The 26353-nt window shown below is 39.1% G+C and overlaps 1 protein-coding gene across 1 annotated transcript in view; it reads right to left on the reverse strand.

The window, feature by feature from the left end:
* The window catches only part of PPP4R1 (protein phosphatase 4 regulatory subunit 1), a 68768-nt gene that overhangs the window by 26846 nt on the left and 15569 nt on the right, over positions 1–26353 (reverse strand). Inside the window, exons 3-7 of the mRNA XM_074146244.1 lie at positions 17927–18033; positions 7804–7946; positions 3331–3477; positions 1880–1987; positions 1091–1156 (exon numbers count right to left, since the gene is read on the reverse strand). Of these exons, the coding sequence (XP_074002345.1) occupies positions 1091–1156; positions 1880–1987; positions 3331–3477; positions 7804–7946; positions 17927–18033 (571 nt within the window). The remainder of the gene's footprint in view (positions 1–1090; positions 1157–1879; positions 1988–3330; positions 3478–7803; positions 7947–17926; positions 18034–26353) is intronic.

A 26353-nucleotide genomic window follows, 5' to 3' on the forward strand; every position in this document is an offset into this window, starting at 1 on the left:
CATACGGGATGTAAACCTGTGATACGATACTTCATTATCAAATGGCTTGAATTACACAGTACCTAGGAGAAAATGCAGCAAATGCTGCAGGAACCTAAGAAATGCCCTGCAGGTCACACTAGGTGTACCTGTCCCAATACCATCTGCATAAGGCTGCAGAGCCTCTTGTTGAAGTCATGCCTGCATTTACACTCTCTTCATTTAAGTCCCTCACCAATTCATGGCACTGACTCATCAACCTCCTCTGACCCTCAAAAAGCTCACTGTCCACATCCCCCAAAACAGGAAGCCTGAAGAAGGATCCCAGAGACTGTCAGGCTGATTTCCACTCCCTAGTCCTGTCATGTCTCCAAGCCTAGCAACATCCACCAGCTCCTTGGACCTGCCAGGGGAATGGGGGGGCACTATTAAAGATCCTCTGCTGACTGCTTAATCCAGCTCCCTGTTTTTCCATTTTGAATTTGTATCTTTTCCCTTCAACTTTATTTGTTTTTGCTCAAATTCGTTTATTATCTCTGCCTTTTTTTCTTCTTTCACTCCTTCCCAGGAAGGTTGTGAGGCTTGGTTAAGGGTCAGGAAAATTGACTTTTTAAATATTAACAGCATCACTTAATGCTGCTGTTTCTTGATTTAAAGAGACCACATAAGATTCACCACTTCTAGCAATTTATACCCTCCATGCTCCTCCTGTATCTGCAATCTCTCAGTGCATTTATAAACATCAGAAGACACACTCCTGCCTACTTCTTGCCTAATGTATTTTTGAACTTGAAAATACCCTGTCTCCACAGCCCAAGGTATTTTCTTCAGTCTGGTTTAAACCATCTCCCAGTTCCAAAATTGAGTACCCCTTAGCTCTAGACTGTATTATTTGACAAGAGTTCTGTATTCATAGTAACTGTCTTCAAGATTTTGTAAACATCAGTCATAGCTTCACATCAGCAAGACTGAAGAGTCACAGCTTTTTAAGTCTCTCCTTACTAAGGGAATATAGCAGTAGCCTTATCATCTTAGCTGCCCTTCTCTGTACCTTGTCTACCTCCACCACTGACTTGTATTAAAAACAAAAATGCTTTAAGAAACAGCTTACCAGCATTTCTTCAGTGGCTTGCTGCCCAACCACACTGCAGATATCTCCAAAATTGGCTGCACATACCTTGCAGACAAAATGCAAGAAATAACCACTAAGATCATGGTTTTAATATAGCAAACAAAATCAAAGGAAAAAAGTAAACAGCCTTTAAAACCATAAAGAGGTTTCAGTGCAAATTCAGTATCAGCCATTTCCCCATTCCATCAGTTCCCATAGCTTTTAAAAAAAAAAGATTGTTTTCTTAATTTTAAGTTTAATCAGCCTTTTTTAATTGTGAAAGAACCACCCCAGAACTTCAGAGAAAGGCAAGGAGGATAAAACACATTCAAAGTCCTGTCAAATGAAAGAATACAAGCAGTTATCAAGGTAAATAAGCTATGCAATGTCAGGGTGAAACCAAAACACAGCCTCAGCACCTAAATACCATGATGGAGTACTGGTTTATTTCATCTTAATGAGCATCCTTAATTCCATCTACACACAGAGATATGAGCTCAGGTGGCTGATGTCATATCACTTACAGTTGGTTCACATTTTCATAACTACCTACACAATCATAAGACAAGCAGATTCTTTCTTTGTTTCTGATAATAAAGGTAGGGACTCTAGAAAAAACTTAGTGTCAAATAAAAAAATCTGTGGAAATGTGAGCTACAAAAGAAACCTCATAGCTTTTTTTCACTTATACGTGTCACAGATGAGATCTAGCAGAAAAGAGAAATGCAAGTTCCAAATTGATGACACTCCTTTCACAGATAATCCAGATCAGATGCTGATAATTCATACCTTACGAACATGAAACATTCTGCAGTCACAGCACATCTCACAAAACCTAGGAAGAACAAGTCTTTCCGTGATGTCCTTTCCCACCATGGAGGCCATTTTGCACATTATCTAATGGCAAGACAGATATTAATCAGGGATGCTTATACAACACACAATTTCATGTCAGTTAAGCAGAGGCTTTTGACATTTACTTTTCATACTGATGCACATAATTTTATTGAAAATTGTGAAAAATATTGGGAAAAAAATTCCATATTTTGAATTGAAAAGGTTTGGCCACTTCTGCAAAAAGCTTTTTTTTCTTTTTCTGTGTGATTTAAAAATTAATCACAACACTCAATATTGCATATATGCAACTCCCTAACATAAAATTACTGAAAAAGCATATCATACCAAAGAAAGTAACAGCTTTTCCTTCTAACTGCTCTTTTGTTCTGATTTTTACTACAATTAAAAAAAAAAAAAAAAGAGAATGTGTTCTAGAAGAATTTTACGTTCATGTCAGTAGAACTACTTAAATTCATTTTCCTATAATAACAATTTATTATTTTTCTAACCTCTAGGGGCTTGGTGAGCTATGGAAACCTTTCTCAAGTTTCAATATCTTCAAAACTATGAAGATGGGTAAAACAATTCTGCTTTAAATTTTATTCCCTTATGTACTTGTAAACTTCTTCAATAAAGCACTGGAAATTTAGTGCCAAATACAATAATGCCTAGCCTGCTTACTGTTTAGAAGTCCAGCTGCATTATGAAAGTAAAATGTTGATGAGGCCTCCAACAACCAAAAAAATTTAAAAATAATAATTAAAAAAAAATCACCCAGCAAAAAGCATCAACATAAACTGCAAAAATTCAAGGGAAGCATAAGGACAAACACCATCTGCCATTTTTCCTTTATAAATTAACTTAGTAATTTTCTTACTATTTTAATTTTTAATTATTAAGGTTGTGTCCAATGCAAAAACAACACCACCGACCAACCATGACTCCATCAACTCAGGTGCTTAATATTTCATCCAATAAAACATCCAAAATCAATAAAGAGAACAGACATACAGCAAAGACCGACAGAATTCAAACATTTAAGATTTTCCACTGATGGAAATTTTCCGCATGTGCAATTTAAGCTTCCATAAAACAAACAAACCTGAATACACTAAAAAGCCAACAACAGCAGATACTTTAGAAATTATTAAAATTAATCCCCTGCACTGTCTTGTCCAGCTGGGTATTTTCTTTACAGCATACACAAGCTATTGAATTTAAATCTAACTTTGACTTTAGTGTAACACAGCATGGAAAAAGTTACGGATTAGTCATGGATAGCAATATAATTTTTTCTCTTTAATACCACATGGATGTGCATCTTGGAAACACACTACCATCACTGCAACATCAAGCATTCAAGCAAACTTTATACTGTGTGATTTGGTATTGCTGTTACTTACAGCCACGGCTTCTGTCTTCACATCGTCATTGCTGTCTGGAGCTGTCAGGTCTATCAGAACAGGGCATACTTTGGTCTCCACATCATATCTTTCTATAAGTTCTTGCTCCAACAGAACTAACAATGCTGCCTGGCTTGTTTTTCTTACCTATCATGAAGACAAAAATTAAATCAAAGAATTTGAAGAGTTTTTTGGCTTTTTGTCTAAATGTTTATCCTGTGTTTTGGAAGCTGTACCTATACGCTGCCAGACACCTACACCAGTTGCACTCAGCTACGGGACAAGTGCTCCAAAACCACTTTTGCAAACACCTCATGTTTGAAGCCAAGAGCACCTGCATAATGTGAACTAAGGCAATGCTACTATAAAAGTATCCCCCTACATACTTAGCAAAAGTACAGAAAAGTAATGTCAAAAAAAAGTAGTCACGGCAAACCTCATGCAAGAAAACCAGCACAACTATTTGGGAGTAACTAAGTTCTAAAGAATGTGAATTTTTATTAAACAAATCCTCTTTTTCTAAGATTAAGAAGTTTGGCTGACAATGAATAACTATTTATTTCAAATGTATTTTAAATTCTGAGAGACAATTTTACTTAGACCCATCTAACAAAAAAAAGACAGTGCAAAAAAAATAAGATAACCATTAATAATCGACTTCATATGTGGCTAAACCCTGCCTCTCAAGTAAGTTGATCAGAAGAGAAAACATTACATAAAACAAAAGACTATATACTGTAGTGCAGGCATTTTGAAAACAGCTTTGAGATCTTTGTTTCAGAGCGAACTAGCCAAATGAACTATAGAGTATCAACAGAGGTTAAGGTGATGAACAGAATTGCTGATCTGCTAACAAAAGAATATCAAGCAGAAGTACGGTAATCATACTACACATGATTTAGCAAAACAACGATGAAGAAAAATAGGTTATGGTGCCTATTTTTAATTACGGAAAATCTGGAAAGGGCAAGAAAAAAGTGACAAACTCAGAGGCCTAAAATACTTTAAATAATTTATCACCTAGAATTAGTCTAGTCTGAAATGACATGGAGAAGCCTAGAGAAAGCTTTAGACAAGCTAACTCATACATGCGAAGAAACAGACCACACAAGTTCAATTCAAAGGCTTTATTGGATGGATAAACAAATCACTGGTTATGAAGATACATAATAGCATTAAAAAATTGAATTATACCAAGTAGTCTGTTTTTCATAATTAGTGTTCCTTTTTGCCAGAATTTAAATTATGTAAACTTATCAAAAATAACTGTTTAATATCGTCCATAAAAACACAATACCAGATAAAAGGCCTCAAATCAGAATAGATAAGTCAGATCAAGTCAGGTCAAGTGCATCTACGCTAATGCACGTAGCATGGGCAACAAACAGGATGAGCTGGAAGCCATGGTGCGGCAGGACAACTATGACATAGTTGCCATCACGGAAACGTGGTGGGACGATGGTCATGACTGGAATGCTGCAATAAGTGGCTATAAGCTCTTCAGAAGGAATAGGCAAGGAAGGAGGGGGGGGGGTGTGGCTCTGTACATTAGGGAGTTGTTTGACTCTATAGAGATAGACTCCAGTGATGAAGAAGTGGAGTGTTTATGGGTAAGGGTGAAAGGGAAGGCTAACAAAGGTGATTTTGTGCTGGGAGTCTGCTATAGACCACCCAACCAGGATGAGCAGGCTGATGAGGTATTCTATAAGCGGCTGGCTGCAGTCTCGCAAACGCCAGCCCTTGTTCTAGTTGGGGACTTCAACTTACCAGACATCTGCTGGAAATATAACACAGCAGAGAGCAGGCAGGCTAGGAGGTTCCTCGAGTGTATGGAGGATAACTTCCTGACACAAATGGTAGGTAAGCCTACCAGGGGAGGTGCCTTGCTAGACCTACTGTTCACAAATAAAGAAGGGCTAGTTGGGGACGTGGAGGTCGGAGACAGTCTTGGGCTTAGTGATCATGAAATGGTTAAGTTTTCCATTCATAGTGAGGTAAGGAAGGGGATTAACAAAACCTCCATCTTGGACTTCCGGTGGGCAGACTTTAACCTGTTCAGAACCCTGGTTGGGAGAGTCCCGTGGGAGGTAGTCCTGAGAGACAAAGGAGCCCAGGAAGGCTGGACGCTCTTCAAGAGGGAAATCCTAAAGGCCCAGGAGCAGGCTGTCCCCATGAAGCGCAAAATTAAAGGGCGGGGAAAATGGCCGGCCTGGATGAACAAAGAGCTCTTGATGGGACTTAAGGAAAAAAGGAAGGTTTACCACCTTTGGAAGAGGGGACAGGCAACTCGGGAGGAGTACAGAGATTGTGTTAGGTCATACAGAGAAAAAATCAGGAAGGCAAAAGCCCAGCTAGAACTCAACCTGGCCATTAATATAAGGGACAACAAAAAAAGTTTCTATAAATACATCAACAAAAAGAGAGTGACAGAGAATGTCCATCCCTTACTGGATGCGGGGGGAAACCTTGCAACCAAGGATGAGGAGAAGGCTGAGATACTTAATGCCTTCTTTACCTCTGTCTTTAATAGTCAGACCAACTACCCCCAGGGAGTTCAGCTTCTTGGGCTGGAAGATAAGAATGGAGAACAGAACAACTCCCCTGTAATCCAAGAGGAAGTAGTTAATGATTTGCTTATGCACCTGGACACGCATAAGTCTATGGGGCCGGATGGCATTCACCCAAAGGTTCTCAGGGAGCTGGCAAGAGAGCTTACCAAGCCTCTCTCCATTATTTATCAACAATCCTGGTCAACAGGAGAGGTGCCAGATGACTGGAGGGTGGCCAATGTGACGCCCATCTACAAGAAGGGCCGGAAGGAGGATCCTGGAAACTACAGGCCTCTCAGCCTGACCTCGGTACCGGGAAAGATCATGGAGAGGATCATCCTGAGTGAGCTCTCAAGGCATGTGCAGGGCAGCCAAGGGATCAGGGCCAGCCAGCATGGGTTTATGAGAGGGAGGTCCTGCCTGACCAACTTGATCTCTTTCTATGACCATGTGACCCGCTTTCTCGATGAGGGGAAGGCTGTGGACGTTGTCTACCTGGACTTTGGTAAGGCCTTTGACACCGTCCCTCACGGCATTCTCCTGGAGAAACTGGAGAATCATGGCATAGACAAGTGTACCCTCCGCTGGATAAAAAACTGGCTGGATGGCCGTGCTCAGCGAGTTGTGATTAATGGAGCAAAATCTGGTTGGCGGCCGGTCACCAGTGGTGTCCCTCAGGGCTCAGTTTTGGGGCCAGTCTTGTTCAATATCTTCATTGATGATCTAGATAAGGGGATTGAGTGCACCCTCAGTAAGTTTGCGGATGACACCAAACTAGGTGGGAGTGTTGATCTGCTTGAGGGTCGGCAGGCTCTACAGAGGGACCTGGACAGGTTGGACCAATGGGCCAAGGCCAATGGGATGAGGTTTAATAAGGCCAAGTGCCGGGTTCTGCATTTCGGCCACAACAACCCCAGGCAATGCTACAGGCTTGGGGAAGAGTGGCTGGAAAGCTGCCTGGCAGAAAAGGACCTGGGAGTGTTAGTGGACAGCCGGCTTAACATGAGCCAGCAGTGTGCCCAGGCAGCCAAGAAGGCCAACGGCATCCTGGCCTGTATCAGGAATAGCGTGGCCAGCAGGAGCAGGGAAGTCATCGTGCCTCTGTACTCGGCACTGGTGAGGCCTCACCTCGAGTACTGTGTTCAGTTTTGGGCCCCTCACTACAGGAAAGACATTGAAGTGCTGGAGCGTGTCCAGAGGAGAGCCACCAAGCTGGTGAGGGGTCTGGAGAACAAGTCCTATGAGGAGAGGCTGAGGGAACTGGGCATGTTTAGTTTGGAGAAGAGGAGGCTGAGGGGAGACCTCATTGCCCTCTACAACTACCTGAAAGGAAACTGTAGAGAGGCGGGGGTTGGCCTCTTCTCCCAAGGGAATAACGACAGGACCAGAGGAAATGGTCTGAAGTTGCGGCAGGGGAGGTTTAGATTAGATATTAGGAAGAATTACTTTACTGAGAGAGTGGTCAAGCACTGGAACAGCCTGCCCAGGGAGGTGGTGGAGTCACCATCCCTGGAGGTATTTAAGAAACGTGTAGACGTGGCTCTTCAGGGCATGCTCTAGTGCCCGGGATTGTTGGTTTGTGGTGGGGTGTTGTGTGTGGGGTTTAGTTGATGGATGCTGCTTGCTTTTTTTTTTTTTTTTTTTTTTTTTTTGGGGGGTGTTGTTGTTTGTTTGGTTTTGTGTTGTGTTTTTTTGTTTGTTTGTGTGTTTTTGTGTTTTGTTTTTTTTTTTTTTTTTTTTTTTTTTAATGTGGTTGGACTCGATGATCTCAAAGGTCCCTTCCAACCACTAAGATTCTGTGATTCTGTGAGATGGAAAAATGTTGGAAATTTTCTTTAAAATTCAGAGTGCCACGCTTTTTATGTCACTCAAAACCTTTTTACCTAATAAACCAGCTAATAAACTATTTGTAAAAGACATTTACCTGGTTATTCTGGTCTGCGAGGTATCGTACCACAATAGGCAGTAAGTATTTGGAAAAAGCATACGGGATTGAAGGTCTGTTTTCTTGACAGAACATAGCAATGTGAGGCACCTGTTCCATCAGTTCCGCCCGCACTGTTGGCTCTGTCAGGATCAAAATAAAACCAAACAAAGCAGAATAAATGTTTACAAGCATACTGCCAGAATACGCTTTTTACAGTTCTGTACATACAAGCTGTGTTCTCAAAAAAATGTTCACATCAGCATGTTTATAACAAACTTCATTTTGACAAGCACCATCTTTTTGCAAAACCAGGTACTAACTACACTCTGTACTGCTAAACTACTAAATAGATGGGTCCCACACTCTCAGTAAAAAACCAAGAAGAGCTGTAAGAGAGCAATCCACCAAACATCAGGTGTATCAGAATCTGTCTGAACTCCCTACGAGCATCACCTACTTCCAAGAATTCTGCTAAGCAGGAAGTCAACCCAACACTGAGAAGAAACAAACTGAGGGGTGCTCCTGGCCGCAGCATCCCATGCGGGAAAGATCCCACTGAGCAGGACAACCAGCCACAACCACCAATGCTCTTTTTCATTCTATGCTTTTTAAGGCTACTGATATTTTCATCTGATGGAAGAGGTCCTGCATCTTTCCAGTTGGTTCTTTAAACTTTTCAGGTATGCCTTTCATCAAAGTTGGTGACTATTTTAAAAAATACTTAATTCACGCTTTTAATTGAGAAAGCGGTACACTGCTTGAATGAATCCTAATCCCCACAGAACATGCACATTATTTGGGGGATGAGAGGAGAAACAAGAAATACAAAAGTGGATTAAAGTCCAACTGTTAAAAAAACGGTTTGTATTTAACTTGATAGAATTAAGTAGGTCATTATCACATGCCTGATAGTCAACATGTCCACGGAAAAAAAAAAATTATATAATTTCAGGCCCAAATACTATTTCCGTCCTTTCAGAATCCTTTCAGAATGCCTTGCTGGCATCTGTAGTTATCATTAAAGAACTGATTACCTATAAAAATATGAATGAAAACTCATCATGAAAACTACAGAATGAAAACTCATCAATTACTCTCAAGTTACAGTAATTTGATTTCCAATATTTTAAATAATAAGATGTATACTGTTCACAGGATATGCATGCGTTACTTAATTTTTACATATGAATTGTCCAGGTAAAACTTAATGGTACGAGCAGAACCATCTTCCTCAGAACACTTGGAATTAACACAATACATTAAAAATACAACCTTTTGCTAGACAGAAGCATGTAACTTGCATTTATATTTAACATCGCCAACACATGCAGCACTTGGCTTTCTTGAACAAGAAACAAGAGACAACTTAAGCCTAAACAAAACAAAACAAAGATAAAGCAAATACCATGCTGTGTGCAGTCTCTTCTTCACTGAGGACAATAAGAACAGAACAGATCACAGCACACACAAAGTAATCAAATGCCTGTGGGCTCCATTTCTTTGGCTATAGACTTAAATTACTTTTCCCATAGAAAAACATACCAAAGTCCTCTGTAAAGTTTCTGAATTGCTGATAAAGTTTCAAAACACAAAATGAAATCCCAGATAAATCAATACTGCATAGGTTTGCTGTTCATGACAGCAAATAAAGAAAGAGAGTCTTCCAATCTGCTCTGCTTCTCTTCCTAGAACATTAACAGGAGCACAGAGGACAACAGCTTTTTTTATTTAAATTTCAGACGTTCTGAAACATGTGCAGCTTGAACTCCATGAGCAATACACACATCCTGAAGTTTGTATTGAAGCAGACTACTAAAAACTACGTGCAAGTAAGTTTTAGCAGACTTGAATTAACAAAAAACAGGTAACAAAAGGCTAAATTCTAGTTTGGTTTGTTCTCGTGCTTACGGACCACTGTATCTGTAGCACTAAACAGGACAGTTGACCAAAATAAGCATCTGCAAATAGGACAAATGTAATAGTTAATAAGATCGTTAATTCTGAAAGGTAAATTCTACATATCATATTAATCCAAGGAAAAGAAATACTTTTTGCAGTTTTTCTAAAAAACAGTCAGAGAATAAAATGTTACCATCCTCAGTCTAAGTTTCTAATTTCAGTCTAACTTCCTACTGGGAGCTTGCAGCACCTCCTACTATTAAAGTTGCCTCGTAGTTCCTATCATAGTAACTCATCTTTTGCTACCTTATGAAAATTTGCCAGAGCACTCCTTAGAACATGAGAGCTGCAATTCTTCATTTGGATGAGGTTTTCTCAGAAGAAAAAAAAAAAAAAAAAAACAATTAACCAAAGTAGATCGGCTGTTTTCAGGACTAAAGCTGGCAAAACCATCTATTTTCTTCCTACGTTGAATTCTGGTCCTCTTATCTAACAAGGCCTAGCTTCTACACTTCTGCAAGAAGGACTTGAAATGTGCCAGAGCAAGGAGTCCTTTCACATCTCAACATGTTTTTTCCGTCTGTGTGAAAACCTGCCCAAAGGTGGCTGAGCTAAGAGGCCTTAAAGAAAAAAAAAACCCCTCCATTTGCACCTGCCCAGTAACTGACAAGAGAGCACAGCAACTACAGATAGAATAGTCCTTCCTCGCTGAACTTGTTTTGAGATTGAGAAAGACATCATCGCTGCACACAGAAGAGCTCCTCTACCAAGAGCAACTCTTTTGAAAAGGCTACAGATGGGAAACAGCAGAATGAGGAACCACCATGCTGAGTAAGGAGGGATGGAGGGCTGAGAGGCGAGTGACAAGGAGATAAAACTAGTGACTGAAGGGAAGGGAGACTGAAACTCGCTGGATGAGAAGCTGGAACCAGGGCCCAATGCCAGTGCTGGAGGGACTTGATCCCACCTTTCCCATAAGGCTGCTATTTCAGAACATGCCCAGGACATGATCTAAGGGTATAAGAGACTTATCACTAGGATCTCATTCTCACTTCTTAGGACCCCTGCCTCATTCCTTGCAGCAGATGGAAGGTGACTGATGTGGGCAAGGCAGAGGGGAAGGGAAGAGAGGAAGATAAATTTGTCTGAAGCTGCATGTTTGGCAGCAGTGCTTCTTAAACCATTTCCAAATTTGCTTCAGGCAATTCCCACCCTCCCAAACACAAAACTTGCTGCTGGCCTTTCCATTATGCCAATGCAACTGTTCGTGCAGCCAGGCTACAAACCATATCAAAGAGCTGATCTGGCTGACGCAGCCTTTGCCTCACCACAGCAGCATGATTAAACAGCAAGAACGGGCACTTAGATTGATCTCCCTGTGCAATCACACATTTCCTTCAAGTAGCAGAACTATCTGATGACGGAAGTGAGCAAGCGATGGTAAGAGGGCACAGGAACTGCTTTCTGTGATATTACCATCAAAACAGAGTGAAAGAAGTAAAATGCTGAGAAATCTGATTTGTTCCTTTGCCTAGCGTGAAGCTGTGCAAAATGCTCAAGCCAAATTCAGAGTAATTGCACACTGCTCATTTGATTGCAGTCTGAACTCTGTCTTCACTGCTAAAGAAATACCACCACTGCAACCAAAGCTAACAAGAGCCCTGTATTAAGCGTATCAAGAGCTACGTATAAAGCTTTGGACACTGGGACAGACTGTTTTCATTTTGATACCTCTGCAGTTTGCCCACCAACTGGTAAAATGGCAACACTCCCTTTCCCAAATTGACTAGGTTCACTGTGAAATTGAATTAATAAATTTCTTTATGAAGCATTCCAGTAAGAGAGCAAGGAGTCCCAAAAACATAAGATCCTTTTTTCTTCAGAACACGGTTCATCTATTATGCAGCACTTAAGAGAGTGGCCACAGCGCCTGACAATATTGAAGAGCTGCTCACGTAAAGTGAGCCCCCTTCCTCCTGAGCTACTAAGTAAGCTCTGGCTTTGTGAGGATCACAGACAGATGAGATGACGCAATGAAAGACTTGAAAAATTCATGCCCAGGAATGAATTAGAACTGTAAAGTCACCTTAGTTCTTACATTCCTTAACTTTTAAGTACATGGCTCTCCGATTTTAGTAAGGTCAATCCAAACCAACAAACAAACCAGCACTGTGTATGTAACTGGCTGGGTAATAGAACACCGTAATTCACTATCAAAAAGGCACTTGTGTTGTTCTGGGGAATTACTGCTGCTATGCAAGAACCTGAACCTTAAGCTTACCAATTTAAATAAGAGCTCAATTCTTCCAAACGCTGAAGCATACGTTCCCTTGTGTACTGAATAGAGCCTAATCTTCCAGTCTGATGGGGTTACAGTAGAGCTTTTTTTTTTTTTGCATTGTGTTTCCTAAAGACCCAAGCAACAACACCAAAAATTTCCATTAAAGATTTCTCATTCCCTTCATCAATTCCTCAGCTTTGTCTTTGACAGGTGGCACCTCCAAATACAGATTCCAGTAGGCTTCAATATTGCAATATCTGTTTGCCATTTCAGTTTAAATTCTGTTGTTTATAACCAAATTTATGGTTTGGTCATCACCAGAGTGAACAGAGCATGGCAGTATCAGTTAAAATTATTACACACAGCTTCTTAAAGCATAAGATCATCCAAGTGGGCAATACATCTGTAACATATATATATTTTTGCACTGTACTATAGTGTCAGGACAAGGCTTTCACACAGTATAAACAAAATCTGGGTGGAGAATTTTGCTGCACGTGAAGACTGAAAGCTTCTATTTTAGGCACTCTGGAAAATCACTGTGTACAATTACGTTCTCCATAACATTTGCCTGGAACAGTATTTTTCCGTTTGGCAGAGGAAGTATTTTTAAATGCTCTTTTCAAACTATCTCCTGAAGGTACAAGTCTATGCCTTAAAGTAGAAGACCACTAGAAAAAAAAAGCTGCAACTTGTCAAAACAAAAAAAAATATTGAAAAGAAATATTAATATAAAAAAAATCAGATCTCAGAAGCACACTCATAACTATTTTTCTCATTCATTAGCACTTTATTTCATTCTATCAAGTCTTGTGTATTCCCTAGATACAGAATTATACTGAATTGAGTTTTAGAAATCAAGCAAAACTTTGAAAAGAAGTTTCCAGAATAAAATGAAACTGTTCTACCTCTCTCGATTTCCAGACCACATGAAACCAGCAATACATTCCAACCAACATCTCCAGAACCTGGGCAGACTTCAATCTGCACATAACAACCTTCAGTTTTAGCTATTTCACAAATCACCATTTAAATCAACACCCCAACAAATTCCCAAATCAACTCCAAAATCTAGAATTAACTGTTCCATCCCCACACATGAAAACACATTTAAATTTCCCCTAGAATTTGACATTATCTCTCACGTAAGCAAAGAGCCAACATACTCATCTAGCTACCCCTACAACATACACTTAGCTATCCTATATAAATGTGTAATGTTTATTTCATCCCTGCTTCAGTTCACTCCATATTCCACTTCAGCTATGAGGAAGTAAAGCATCACGGTTAGCTGTATACTGGAAATTAAGAGGGGATTATTGCAGAGCTGCACAGTATAATACTAACTAATTGCTCCAGAACAGTTATTTGTAAATGAAGTAATTATTCCAGAGCCAGCTCACAACTAGATTTATTTCACAATAGCTTGTTCTGCAAGAACACACAGTATTTAGAAGAAATTCGGCAAAGCTTTCATTACCCCCAAATGACCGTTCTGGAATACAAGCAGCAGTCAATTTCCACTACATTTGTGAAGGGCTGTTTTAGCCCTTTAGCTGCTTCAACTGACATTTTTGATGAATGTTTTAATACACCCGAATATAAATAATATTAATATATTTTCTTATCAATGGTTGTGAGTAAGAAGTAAAGGTGTAAGTGCATAGCTTTGCATTTACACTTTCATTCTTTAAAGAAAAATAAATTTTGGTGAAAGGCAAATGAAAACATTGGTTTATACATGCTATAGAGAAACAAGCAGCGCAGAAACACCTTCATGCCCTTCTCCCTGTATAGATCCTCGTCTCTGTATTCAGCATGAATGTAAGGTCCACAGTATATTAAGATGCCAGTTTGCTAACAGGATGGCAACAGTACTGGATTTGTGTACAAGCCTATTCTCAAACTGAACATCATTTGTATGATCAAAGTTTAAAAAAATTCTACTATCAACTCAAATTTTATCTATCCCCTTCTTTCTCAAATATAAAACTTTCCCTTCCCCTCTTTTTTTCCTTCCAGTGTCATCCATATTTTCCCTTTTGATTCCTCTCATTTCCCATTTCATCTGTCCCTCCAAATTTCCTACCTTTTTGGAGAAAATCTAGACAAGTGAAAACACACTGTAACCCGAGCCCATCAGAAAGACTGATGTGCCTGGTGTGTGCTGCTTCAGTAGCCAGGTTCTTTTCTTTTACTAACCAGAAATGGACTTCATTACTGATTGGCAAAGCGAGGAGTGAAATACAAACTCATGAGATAGGGTAAAGTCACCCTTAGTCATCCATCAAATGCATGGAAAGACAAAAAGAGGACCACACATCAGCCAAAGGAAAAAACTGTTAGTGTAGCAGGAGATGGGAGAAGAGGTATGGAAAAATCCAGAAACATGAAGATGAGGGAGGGAAGAAAAAAAAAAGTGTCACTACTGACAGCTGGGAAAGGCAAATATCAGCATTCCCGTTAATATCACTTACATATGAAGATTTTGTTAAGTGAAATGCTGTAATATGTGTATTCAACAGGTATTGTTGTCATCTCTCACTGTACCAACAGCAGTAATTCAAATGGTCTTACTAACATAGGTTAGGCACACTATTAAGCAATTAGGGTTGTGAGGCCATCCACATTAAGTCTGATTATATAGCTTCAAAACTTAATGACCAATTAGTCTCATAACTGTTTTTTAAACTGCATTCACAACTGATTCTGTGCAGCAAATGGACTACTTTTCATTCAGATGAAAAAGAATCTAGCTGGTCATATTCAAGTAAATAAGCACCATCCTCCAGGAAGTCCCTTTCTTTTTCCCCCATCCTTTCTTTAGAAAGATACCTATATGCATCTACTTCATAGTACACTAAAATACCATATATATTTTAGAAGTGAAGATACAGACTCTCCCTCTAAAAGAACCCTCAGAAAATGATATTTAAAGCCTCCAGCACCAAGTTTTCCAAGGACGTTGAGAAAAATGCCAATAATGCAATAATTCTGGCTGAGGCTAACTTTTGAAGCCAGTTACTTGTACTTGTATGTACATTGATGAAGCCTTATATCATCAGATAAGCCATTCACAAGCTGGTACCAAAAAAAAAAAATTTTGAATAATACTCATTTACCCAAATGAAAAAGACAGACATAAGGGCCTTGTTCAAGCTCCGTGAGTCTGTGGCTAGTCTGCATCTGAGAATGAAGGCAGCCCAGCTGTTTTAACACAAAGATAAGCACTTTATCACTAACAAGGGATTATGGGGAATAAATTAACCTTTGCCCAGCACTGAGCTTCTATGCCAAGCTGCTTCTTGACTTCTATAGGTTCAAAGACACCATAAAAACACCCAAGTGGGAAGCCATAACCAACATCCCTAAAGAAAAAGAAAAATTACAAAGAGATTGAAAAGGAGATTCAAAAGCAATTCATTAAAAATCAATTCATCCGGGGAGACCTCATAGCAGCCTTCCAATATCTGAAGGGAGCCTACAGGAGAGCCGGAGAGGGACTCTTTGTCAGGAAATGTAGTGACAAGACATGGGGTAATGGTTTTAAATTGGAACAGGGGAGATTTAGACTAGATATCAGGAAGAAATTCTTTTACTTTGCGGGTGGTGAAGCACTGGAACAGGTTGCCCAGAGAAGCTGTGGATGCCCCATCCCTGGAAGTGTTTAAGGCCAGGCTGAATGGGGCTTTGAGCAACCTGCTCTAGTGGAGGTGTCCCTGCCCATGGCAGGGGGGTTGGAACCAGATGATCTTCAAGGTCTGTTCCAACTCTAACCATTCTATGATTATACCAACTACTGCCAAAAAAAGAATAGTACCTTGCTTTCTGTGACTTGATCTGACAAGACAAATACCTCCAAATGTTAAAAAATAGGCATAAGACTAATGAGTATCACCTATTAGAAATGAGAAGACCTGTATATAGTTTAGTTTGACTTCTGAACAGTTTGTTTTTAATTTTTCTTTATCTATGCATTTAAACATGAAGGCTTGAGTTCAGGATGGCTCTAACCATGAAGATATCAGGCTCTAACCAATGAAGTCAAAATGCACAGACACTTCTATAACGTTTTATTCCAAATTCAGTTATTTTTTTGTTTTACAGAACAAGTTGGAAAAAATATCATAAATGACAAACAAGTCTAGTTACAGCAACCTTAACAAAAAGCAAAACAAAAAACCAAACAAAACCCACTGTGCTGCAGTTTGAATAACAGTCAAGCACGTATATTAAGAAGATGCAAAGCAGATCTAGTTCCCTAATGAATTTTCACTTGGTTTAAGACAAAAGGATATTCTAATAACCTGTCTTACAGAAACAGGCTAAGTCCAATACTGCAACTGCTCGAGGCACAAAAATCAGTTAAGTTTGCAGAAATTTAATTTGTGGGGCAGTTGTAGAATCCAGTGCTACTAGTTTGGCAGATCTGAGACAACTTCTACAACACAGGAAAAGCCTGAAATGCTGCTTTTACTGACGCTGAGAAAATATCAACCCTGACTAAAAATGTACTCCACCCTTGCTAAAGGAAACAGATTGATTTGAGCTCAACTCTTGGCTTCCATTACATTTGTACCTAAACAAACTTCAATGTGACACACTTAGCTGGTCACCAAAGCCTAAGGTTCCAAAATTGCTGCACAAGGCCATTTTCCCCTGGACACTTCTGTGCTGTTTCCCAAACTTGTAACTTCATAAAGTTTCTGATGCTCAAAACCATTCACATGATCCCACAAACAAGCACCATATATACAGATTTCAGAAGGAGGGCTCTGCTAGGAAAGCACTCTAGAAACAATAACGCAACACAGTTCTCAAAGACACATTTAATCTTAAATGAATAGTGACTTTTTCCCTCTTGAATCCTTGGAGAGGCACTCAATACAATTATGTAATGCTTTCAACAGGCTGTTTTCTTGGCTAAACAAGGACATTCCCTCAGAAAAATGAAAACGTGCATTTTAAATGAAGACAGTAATGACAGAATAACAGAAATGAGCAGAATAATGCTTTCCAAGGGTAAAAAGGTATGTTCTGCAATTCCAGAAGAAAGGAGACAAACTAACAGACATTAAACAGAAGAAATATTTTCTTCTCATACAAGACAATACAACTTTCTCTCCAATAGCGACAAAAGAATAAACTTCACATCTTCTCTGATATTTTGCTGCTAAAGCCTTACTTCTGGTGCTCCAACTGTATCAGCTATGTTGAAATCAAGCCCTTAGAATTCCAGATTGAAAACGCTCTAGAAAGAATTGTTGCAGCGCTGTCCATTTTTCGCTTCATCCACTCCCACAGCATTTTTTCAGCACTCCTTTTCTTTCATATTTGTTTTTCATTATTCTCCTGCTTTTGCTTTTTATTCCAAACACCCAGTAGTCTCACTATATTCCCCCTCTATACCTACAGAGTCCTCCTACTCATTTACTTACATCTGCATCTTGCTTACCAATTCCTGGTGCCTCTCTTATTTTCACAACTGCTTGCCCAAACGGGACCAAGGGAACAACTTCAGCATTTAAATTCTACCAAAACTAATGAGAGTTTTCCACAGCTGTTTTGCAAGATTCTTTTCAAGGCAAGAAATTAATCTTTATCTACAAATCTAAAATAATCATGTAGATCTGCTGAGTAGCCAAAGTACATAACAAAAGTTTTTTTAAAAATGTACCGACGGAAAATGGTAATCCTACATTATGAAGGGGCTTAATTCTGTTGAGGAAAATAGTACGGAAAAAGGTCATTTTTGGGGGGGGGGGGTGTGCGTGGTGTGTGTGATTTAGCAAAACAAACTTTTACAGTATTTTACTGCATTTGCAGAAGCCTCGTTTGAATATTGAAGACGAGGAAGAACATATTGGTCCTGTGCTGAACACAGGTTCAGAAATTCTGACTTTCCCTCATTAACCCAGTAAAACGTTTAATGCTACCTACCTGAATCATCAGCTAATCTGCTGATTCTCTCCAACACAGCAATACAATCTCTCTCATCATCACTGACTTCCTTCAAAGTGTCCAGCAAACTTCGAGCCACCATTTGCCTAGTTTACAAGAAAGATTAAAAATTAGCATTATTTGTCTCCAGAAATACAGCCAAATCAAAAAGTTGTGCAATCATACAAGTTTCTTAAACCAAACAGTAAAATTTTACATAGATTCACTTTTAACTCAGTAAATTCAGTTAGTCCTGCTTTGGGAATTCTTAATTCTGATACCTGACGTAATCCTAAAGAATTGTTAGCTTTAAATATAACATTAAAAGTATCCCTTTGGCTTACAAGGATAAAAGAAACCAGCCACAAAGATAAAAAATGGTAATCATCTGCCAAGTGAGCAAACAGAAACTGAATGTTAGGAAGCTAGTGTCAGCCTTCGGTTCTTACCTCTGAATTCCCTAATTTGCTCCATACAAACCAAGACAACACCACTATTGTGAGAACATTTTAAAACAGAATTATTCACAAACAAAAGCATGAACACTCAAGCTGAAGATTTCCACATCAATGGTGATGTTTAGAAGCTAAACTTCATTCAAATGCTATATAGAGCAATAAATCTATACTGTGAAAATAAAATGTACTAGTCACATGTGCCTGGGACATACATTAAGCAAAGTAGAAAATGAAACATTAAGAAAATATGAAACAAGTCAGAACCAACTCAGTTACTGCTTCTAATGCATGAGCAATTTTTCTAAGGATTAACTTGTCAGTGACAGGATATAGTCAAATCTGGGTTTCTGTCCTCTACGGTTCTGTTGCAGCCTGTGTTACAAAGCCATACCCATCAGCTACTTAAAGAGCCCTAAACATTAAGTTTTTAAACAATGCAGCTGGCAATGTGTGACAATCAACCTTTCACCTCAACAACAGCCAGAAATGGCATAACTCTTTTTTTTTTTTCCCCCATCCTTTTGGACAATACGTGTGGAACATCAGTTCAGAGAGCTAGCGGGATTATCCCAACAGTAGAATGGGCCAAGAAACAGTGTCCAACACGCTGCTAGCTCTTGTACTGCCCCAGAGCAATTGATCAAAATGCTGAAGCAGCAAAGGTCAAGTGCCAGATATTTCCAGAACTGACCGACAGAAACACTCTTTGGATGTAGCCTAGATATAAGCGCTGCTGACAAGCAGCAGTGCTGTAGACAAGAGCAGAAGCATAGCTAAACTTTACTATGTTCACTACAAATGGTGAACATGAGTGATGGTCACAAACTGGTAAGAAACAGATGGTTACATTCCTAGTGTATAGGGGAAGCTTGAAAACTTTAAGATTACATGCAATCGGAGAAATGCAGTAGATTTTCACGAATTCCCAAAACTAAACAGGCATTACCATTTTCTCGAACTGAAAATCAATAATTCAAATGTTTCACACTGGCCACTTTCAAAACTATCTTAAACTAAACTGTTTTGACATACAGATGAACAAAATCCTCTAAAAAGCAAACTGCAAGAAATTGCCTTTAAAAAATGTCCTCTTTCTCAGTCTTTTCTACTTGCTAAAAGTGCAACATCTCTCAGCAAAGATCTTGATACGTAGTTGGAAGTTCAGCTATCAAAATCCTACTGGAAGGAAACAGACTACGTGACACACTAACCTAGAAGCAGAGTTGGCTTGGTCTTTTAAAGAGCTGGACACCTCTGAAAAGAAAAGAGGAACAGATGAAGCATATTTCATAAACCAGCCTGCCTGGATGCATGTGTCTCCTAGACATTAAATGTAATCTTGAAAAGCGAGAGACAAGTCAACTGACCCACTGAGTTGGTCTCATCAAGCAAGGAACCACAATAAACAGCACTACATCCCATCTGACTCCTGGGAACTATGGAATGACCCCCTACTACGCTGGGAGTTTTGAGAAGACACTCATCTCCTCATAGAGCTTTCTTAGCAGTATTCTGAACTGTGGTGGCTGGATCCCACAATAAGTCTTTGCTAGTTCCTGTGATTTGGACAGATGGCTATGAAGAAGAAACCACCCTGTAAGCTGAAGGTCACAAACCTTATGCTCAAGAGGCGGAGATGAAAATGTGAATCCTAACCTGAAGTAGATACAACTTATTTATTAAATCCACTCAAAGCTAAGAAGGGACATTCAACTTTTTCCCTGGACTAAAGGTAGAAGACGGCCCCCGCCTGCATCCAGGTGGTATTTCCCTCTTCGGCTTATGAAGGCATCAATGGATCTGCTTTTACATTTAGCAAATTTTGGTAAAAAGCATTACAACAAAAGACGACAGGGCAAGCTAAACTCACTTTAGAAAGCCTAACTGGGTAGGCAGCCAGTAATGACAGGGTCATCTCTTAACTCCATCCATCCAGTGTTCCGGGAGACGATAATGTCCACTCACATACTCCAAACATTACAGGCTCTGACCTAGTTCTGCCACTATCCCCAACAATCTGCTGAAATTCTGCTTGTGCCTCCAAGGCGCAAACCTAGGACACAGAGTTAAACCTACCTCACATTTGCCACAGGCTGAGAGCTTGCATGTAGGCAACTAATGCAGAACGACTTGAGCCCTGCAAGCTTACACTTTAACACGCTCCGCTTACTGAAAAGTAGAGGGTAAGTAAGGGTCCCTGGTGCCCTGTCTAGCAGTCTCATCATCTTCTCATGCAAGCACTGGCAGTCGAGCTACAAAAAGCCTTCAACAGAGGACTGCAGTGAACTATCAATGCATAGCAGTATAACAAAAGGCAAGCAGTAGCTTGCCCAGCAACTTGCCAAGTGAGTACCAGGTGAGCACTCGTGAAATTGTAAGAGCTCTGAAGGATAACCTGTCTAGTCTAGACACAAACAAAACAACAAAAATAGGCAGACAAGCTTCATGCTCAAGAGACAAGAAGATACTTCCTGTAACAGGGAAAAAGAGGAGGAGCAGGTTTCCTCAAGGGAAGCATAATGTCATTATCCCTAAACTGCATTCTAACAGGGAATCAGACTCCTCCAAGTACATATGTGACAGAAATGATTCCACCAACATTAATGATGGCAATATAAATTATCTTAATGGCATACATTCTGTTACTATACATTACCCCTGGTTATCAGGGCATGATGCGGGACTAGGATTAATGGATTCTTGCCATTTCCCTCCTGCCACTGGCTTGTGTTTGTGCAGTGCTTGCCTCTAACGAGATACCAAGCTCCACTAAGAACTTCGACCCATACACATTCTCAGTGCCAGCAGAGTTGTCTTCATTGCAATAACTAACAGAATTGCATCTTCTTGCCCATTCAGTCGTATCTCCTCCAGGTCCAAAGAGACTTTTGCTAGCTGCTCTGGCAAGTGAGGCTTCAAACCAATAATCCTACAGCTGTGAACTCACAAAGAAAATTATTTATTCACCATATGCGTCTTTGGTATATCACCCCCACCTGATGAATTGAATGAGCAATTCATCTATTGATCCATTAAATAGCTTACATGGCAAAGAAAGGGCAGAGGTCAAAGGCTGGAATGCAGCATACGGTACAAGTGTTTCAGCTATTATGTGCAAAAATGGAGGATAATTGGCAACGTTCAAGTTTTCATGAGCATGCATGGGGAGAGCATGTCCAATGGTAGAAAAAATGATAGGGTAACTTGGAGGCACACTTCACTGCAATTAGCAGGATAAAATGGGGATGGATTACAAACACCTTGCCTTTATGTTCACATGCAGGGGACAGATATTTTGAAGACTCTACATGCAAAGACATAATTAGAATTTGTGATTATATACTCTCAGAAGAGCTATAAAAATCCTTGCTTGGTTCATCCGAACTCCTTTTATATACTCCTTTGACCTTGTTTGTAATCAATACTGGGAGTTCTAAGTGGTATAACTGCTGTGTACCAATCACCATCATTAGCCCTTTAATAAATTTGCACTGTAGACTTTAAACAAGTTCATCCGCACAAGGAGTGCATTTAGCTAGTAAGCATACGTTGAAAGAAAAAAAATAAAAAATAACATAATTTTTTCTTCGTCCATTTTTGCAGAACTTCTAAATCAAGATCTGATGACATTTCACGTTAAGTGAACATTAGTAGTAGTAACTTAGCTTGGCACTGTTTTCCCCAAACAATCTCAGAAGATATTCTGAATGAACTGCCAATTTCAAAAATCAACATCTTTGTACCCTTCTTAAAAAGAAAGGCTAATATGCAAAGATACATTCAGTATTGTTGCAGTGATTAAGGCTTCTTTCCGTGCTTTGGAAAATTCTGTCCTTTGATAATTCAGCTTTATATAATTTTAATGCACACTTACAAGGTAAATTTTCTCCATCTATATTGTGAAAGAGAAACTTAAGTAATTTATTTGGTATGCACATATCTGCAAATTTGTGCACAAAAAAAAAAAAAAGTGGTTTGAGGTTTGATTCATTTTTAGTGAATTTTATTCTTAGATATACAGTGGGCTCCAAAAGACTGAAACATGAAAAAAGAGGAAAGGAGAGTTAAAGATTAGAAGAAATAAGCTAATTTATCCTAAAATTATGAGAACCGTCCTAGTCAGAATGAATGCCACTGTAGTTTCACCTGCATGGCTTTGGTATGAGTTCAGCATTTCCGTATCGTCAGTACTCGACTGACAACTCTCAAAGAAGAGAAAGTTTACACTGGGCTAGGCTGCATAGACAGAAGGAAAGTGAGTGGGGAGAAAATAAACCTGCAGCTGCGGATAAACAAATTCTCAATTAACTTGTTGGTTATAATCTCATCATACCTAAATGAAAATAAGGCAAGGTAATTTCTTACAGCTAAGGAAGGTCTTGATAAGATTCTCAACTTCCCACCAAACATATTGTTTTACAGAGGTTTTTGATACGCATTACAGCACAGAAGGATGAAAACAAAATTCTTCTGTTTCAGTGGAGGTACTTTCTGCGTGCAAGTCCTATTTTTTAAATATACAGTAAAATAACATATATGACTCCACAAAAAGGAGTAGAGAACTGGAAAGGCTTATGATATAGCCCTGATACATCTAAAAACATATTGTTACCATTAATTCCTCGGAAATAAATTGATTTCTCAGTTCCTGGAACAGAGTGTATATTCCAAAAGCTTCTAGACTATTTTCCATAGTCACAAACACGTAAAACCTAGGTTTATATTGTGACTGTTGGAGTCAGGAATCAGGTAACCACATTAAAATAATTAATTGCCACACGTGGTACAGCCTCCTTTCTTATGCCAATCTCTCTTCCATCTGGACTCTAGAAAGCAAGAAGGCTACCTTTACTGACCATATGAGAAACCACATCTGTATCATGAAGTCAGAGGAGCACATCTTTTAGCCAAAAAAGACAAAGTTAGCCAGAATGCTGTGTAGGCCAAGTTTTCACCTACACTGTAGACAGCAAAAGCACTACTGATAAACTGTACGCTAGTACACACACTTGATCTTAATCCCTCTTTGAGATCCCATATGTCCTCAGTTACTGCTGAGTGCTGCTCTATGAGTATTTTGAAGTTAAACTATTAAAAAAAAAACAACACCAAAAACTACTTAAAAAGACATTAGGTATTCTCCCAAGGGAAAAGCAAAAAAGTACTTCAGAACACAAAGCAGCATGGCAAGAGGATAGCTTAAAAATATGTACATTGATATGTAGATATAGTCTTGATAGCCAAGACTGATAATACTGATGAACGAGGGTCTGCTGCCAAGATCTGCTTTGGTTCAAAGAGAAAAGGTAACAATTATTCCCCAGAAAGTAGGCTGATCAGAAGGAAGAGCCTGTTGTTCAGGAACTGCCTCACTATTCTAACAGACCTACTGGTGAGTGTTGTATACTATTTAGCCTTCTTAATGAGGAATGGAAGAAAGTTAACAGCAATAAGATTAGAAAAACCCACAAAGGATTCTTAAAATGAGAAGAGACAAAAGCTATGTTCCAGTCTGCACCAGCAATTGGTTTTTAAAGCAAATAGCAAAAGGGAATCCGCATCCATCCATGCATGCACACACACCGGTACTACCAGACACAAGGAGACCTTGTGTTTCAGGGCCATGGTCTTGGCTTTCTGCTCAGCATCTAATCTTGCCGAAATATGATACTGGATTAAGACATATGCTAGAGATGCAACTCAAATCCAGTCTGGAAACTGCCTCTTCATTAATAAAACCATAACCAGAGTCTCACTTGACTTGGTTTTCAGATATAAGAGGGGTTACTTATTGTAATACTTGTCAGGTTCCCCTCCATTCTCATAAACTAAGACAACATCTACGGTGCTGATCAGCAACACTTAGAACAGTGAGGATGTAAACCATAGCACACCAAAAATTGTCACACAGCAACTCTATCCATGATTTGGGAAGATGTTAAAGGATTCCCTACCTCACTCTCTTTTTATCAGTTCATCCTGTCAAAAAAATCATACATATTTAAATGAAGAAGCAATTCCTATTTGCAAGTTTCAAGCCTGATCTGCTAAAAATTCTTAGGATACAGAGACAGATCCATTTCCGTCTCAGAGCAACTGGCTTTGGCCTTCATACACCAGCTGAGAAATCATGAGTCCTCAAGGAATCCATTCGAAGGAGACTACGCTTTTGTAGTAATTGTCAAAATAAAATCACTTCACTTTAATCATTTAATATAATGACACACTGCAAATGTGTGATTACATGATACATATATAGATAATCAGACAGAAAATGATAATAAAAATAAATGCAAAGAGAAATAATACTTAAAATGAAATTTAAAGATTTTTTTTTCCAAAAAAACCAACCACACTAAAAGTAAATTCATCCATTTAAAGAAAAAATAAACAAACACACACACATCTTATCCTAATTTACCCAGGCTTAATGATTATGTTTCAAGGGTTTGGGCATCTATAATTTGAAGCTTCCACACAAATGCAGGTTCAAGGTCACAGAAACAACGGAAACATTATTAACTCAATCATAATATAAAGTAATGTTAAACTACCTACAAGTAATTGGATGTGATTATACCATACTAAATGTAATTTAATTTATGCCTGTTAAGTTCTTTATTCTTATCTTTTCCCTACAAAATGCTCCAGTTCACCTGTCTAGCAAAAATCTCTCCAATTATTCCCAACACTGACTAACACTGAATCATCATAAACTGCCTGCAATAGCTACTCACTATCACTAATGGGTATCATATGCTATTTCCTATATTTTCTTATGCTACATAACACAGTAGGCCTACAAAGAGAGCTGGGACTAAACAACATATTTTTACCAGCAAAAAAACCCCAAAAACCAAACAAGCAAACACAAAAATATCCCAGGGAAAACTATAGTTACTCCACCCATCTTCCCCTGCAGAAAAGCACAGGCAAGCACAGGATGCATAAAGCTGGACAGCATCATCAAAAAGATTTCAAGCTTATGCATGCCCCACGCAATCCATACCGAAAGACTCAGAGAGAGTTTTCTCTTAAATGGGCAAGTAAAATATTAGGACCACTATTCTTGTTTAAAATTCAAGTCACACAACTTGAGTTTCTGTGTTTGTTCTCTGCCCTTTTATTACATAACTGTCACCTATAGCCCTAAAGGCTCCTCTTCCCTCCCTCCCCACAAAAAGGTCAAACACACAAAAAAATCTCTCATGGTTGGCAAATTGCTGATTTCATATCATATCATAAAATACCACAAACTTTGGATTCCAGGAAAACAAAAAACTTTAAAATCAGGCGTTCTGGAACTGACTTATGCATACAGATTTATGCAGGTTATAATAAGAGAAACCGCTATATAATCATTAACTTCAGTTCAATCAGAATGAAAACCTTCCAAACGAGGGATGGTCATACATGTAGTATGGACTTTAAAGTATACTTCACATAACTAAGGTTAAGCACAGGCCTGAATCCTTACAGAACTCAGGCCAAGAACAACAATATAGAGGTTAACCTACAGGGTGGTTGATCACAGACTTATCTTCCGCATACTATTGAACTAAGAATTCAACATAAAAGCAAACATGCTTTATTAAAGATTTACTTGGAGCCCATGCTAAACTACATTAAAATAAACTGCAAGAAAGCCTCAACCTTAACATATTTTATACATTTCTGTGATCTTGTAACTGTTTGCAGTTACAGTTAAAAATAAGTGTTGGTTTTGAATTTCTCCATTCCATTGCACAGTGTGTCTGTGCAGGGTATGGGGGGGGGATGCATGGCTGTCTGCAGTATGCTACAATATCTGTGTGTTAAACGAAGAAACTAGCCTAGTAGCGTTACAGAAATAAAAAGGGGGAAATGCAGATTACAGTATTAACTGGATAAGATAAGACTTTCTTTTCAGCAGTTTTTACTCTTCAATAACCAGAAGCAGCAATACTCAAAAACTGTAAACTATGGATAA

This window comes from Numenius arquata, chromosome 4 (genome assembly GCF_964106895.1).
Source record: "Numenius arquata chromosome 4, bNumArq3.hap1.1, whole genome shotgun sequence".
Classification (NCBI taxonomy): domain Eukaryota; kingdom Metazoa; phylum Chordata; class Aves; order Charadriiformes; family Scolopacidae; genus Numenius; species Numenius arquata.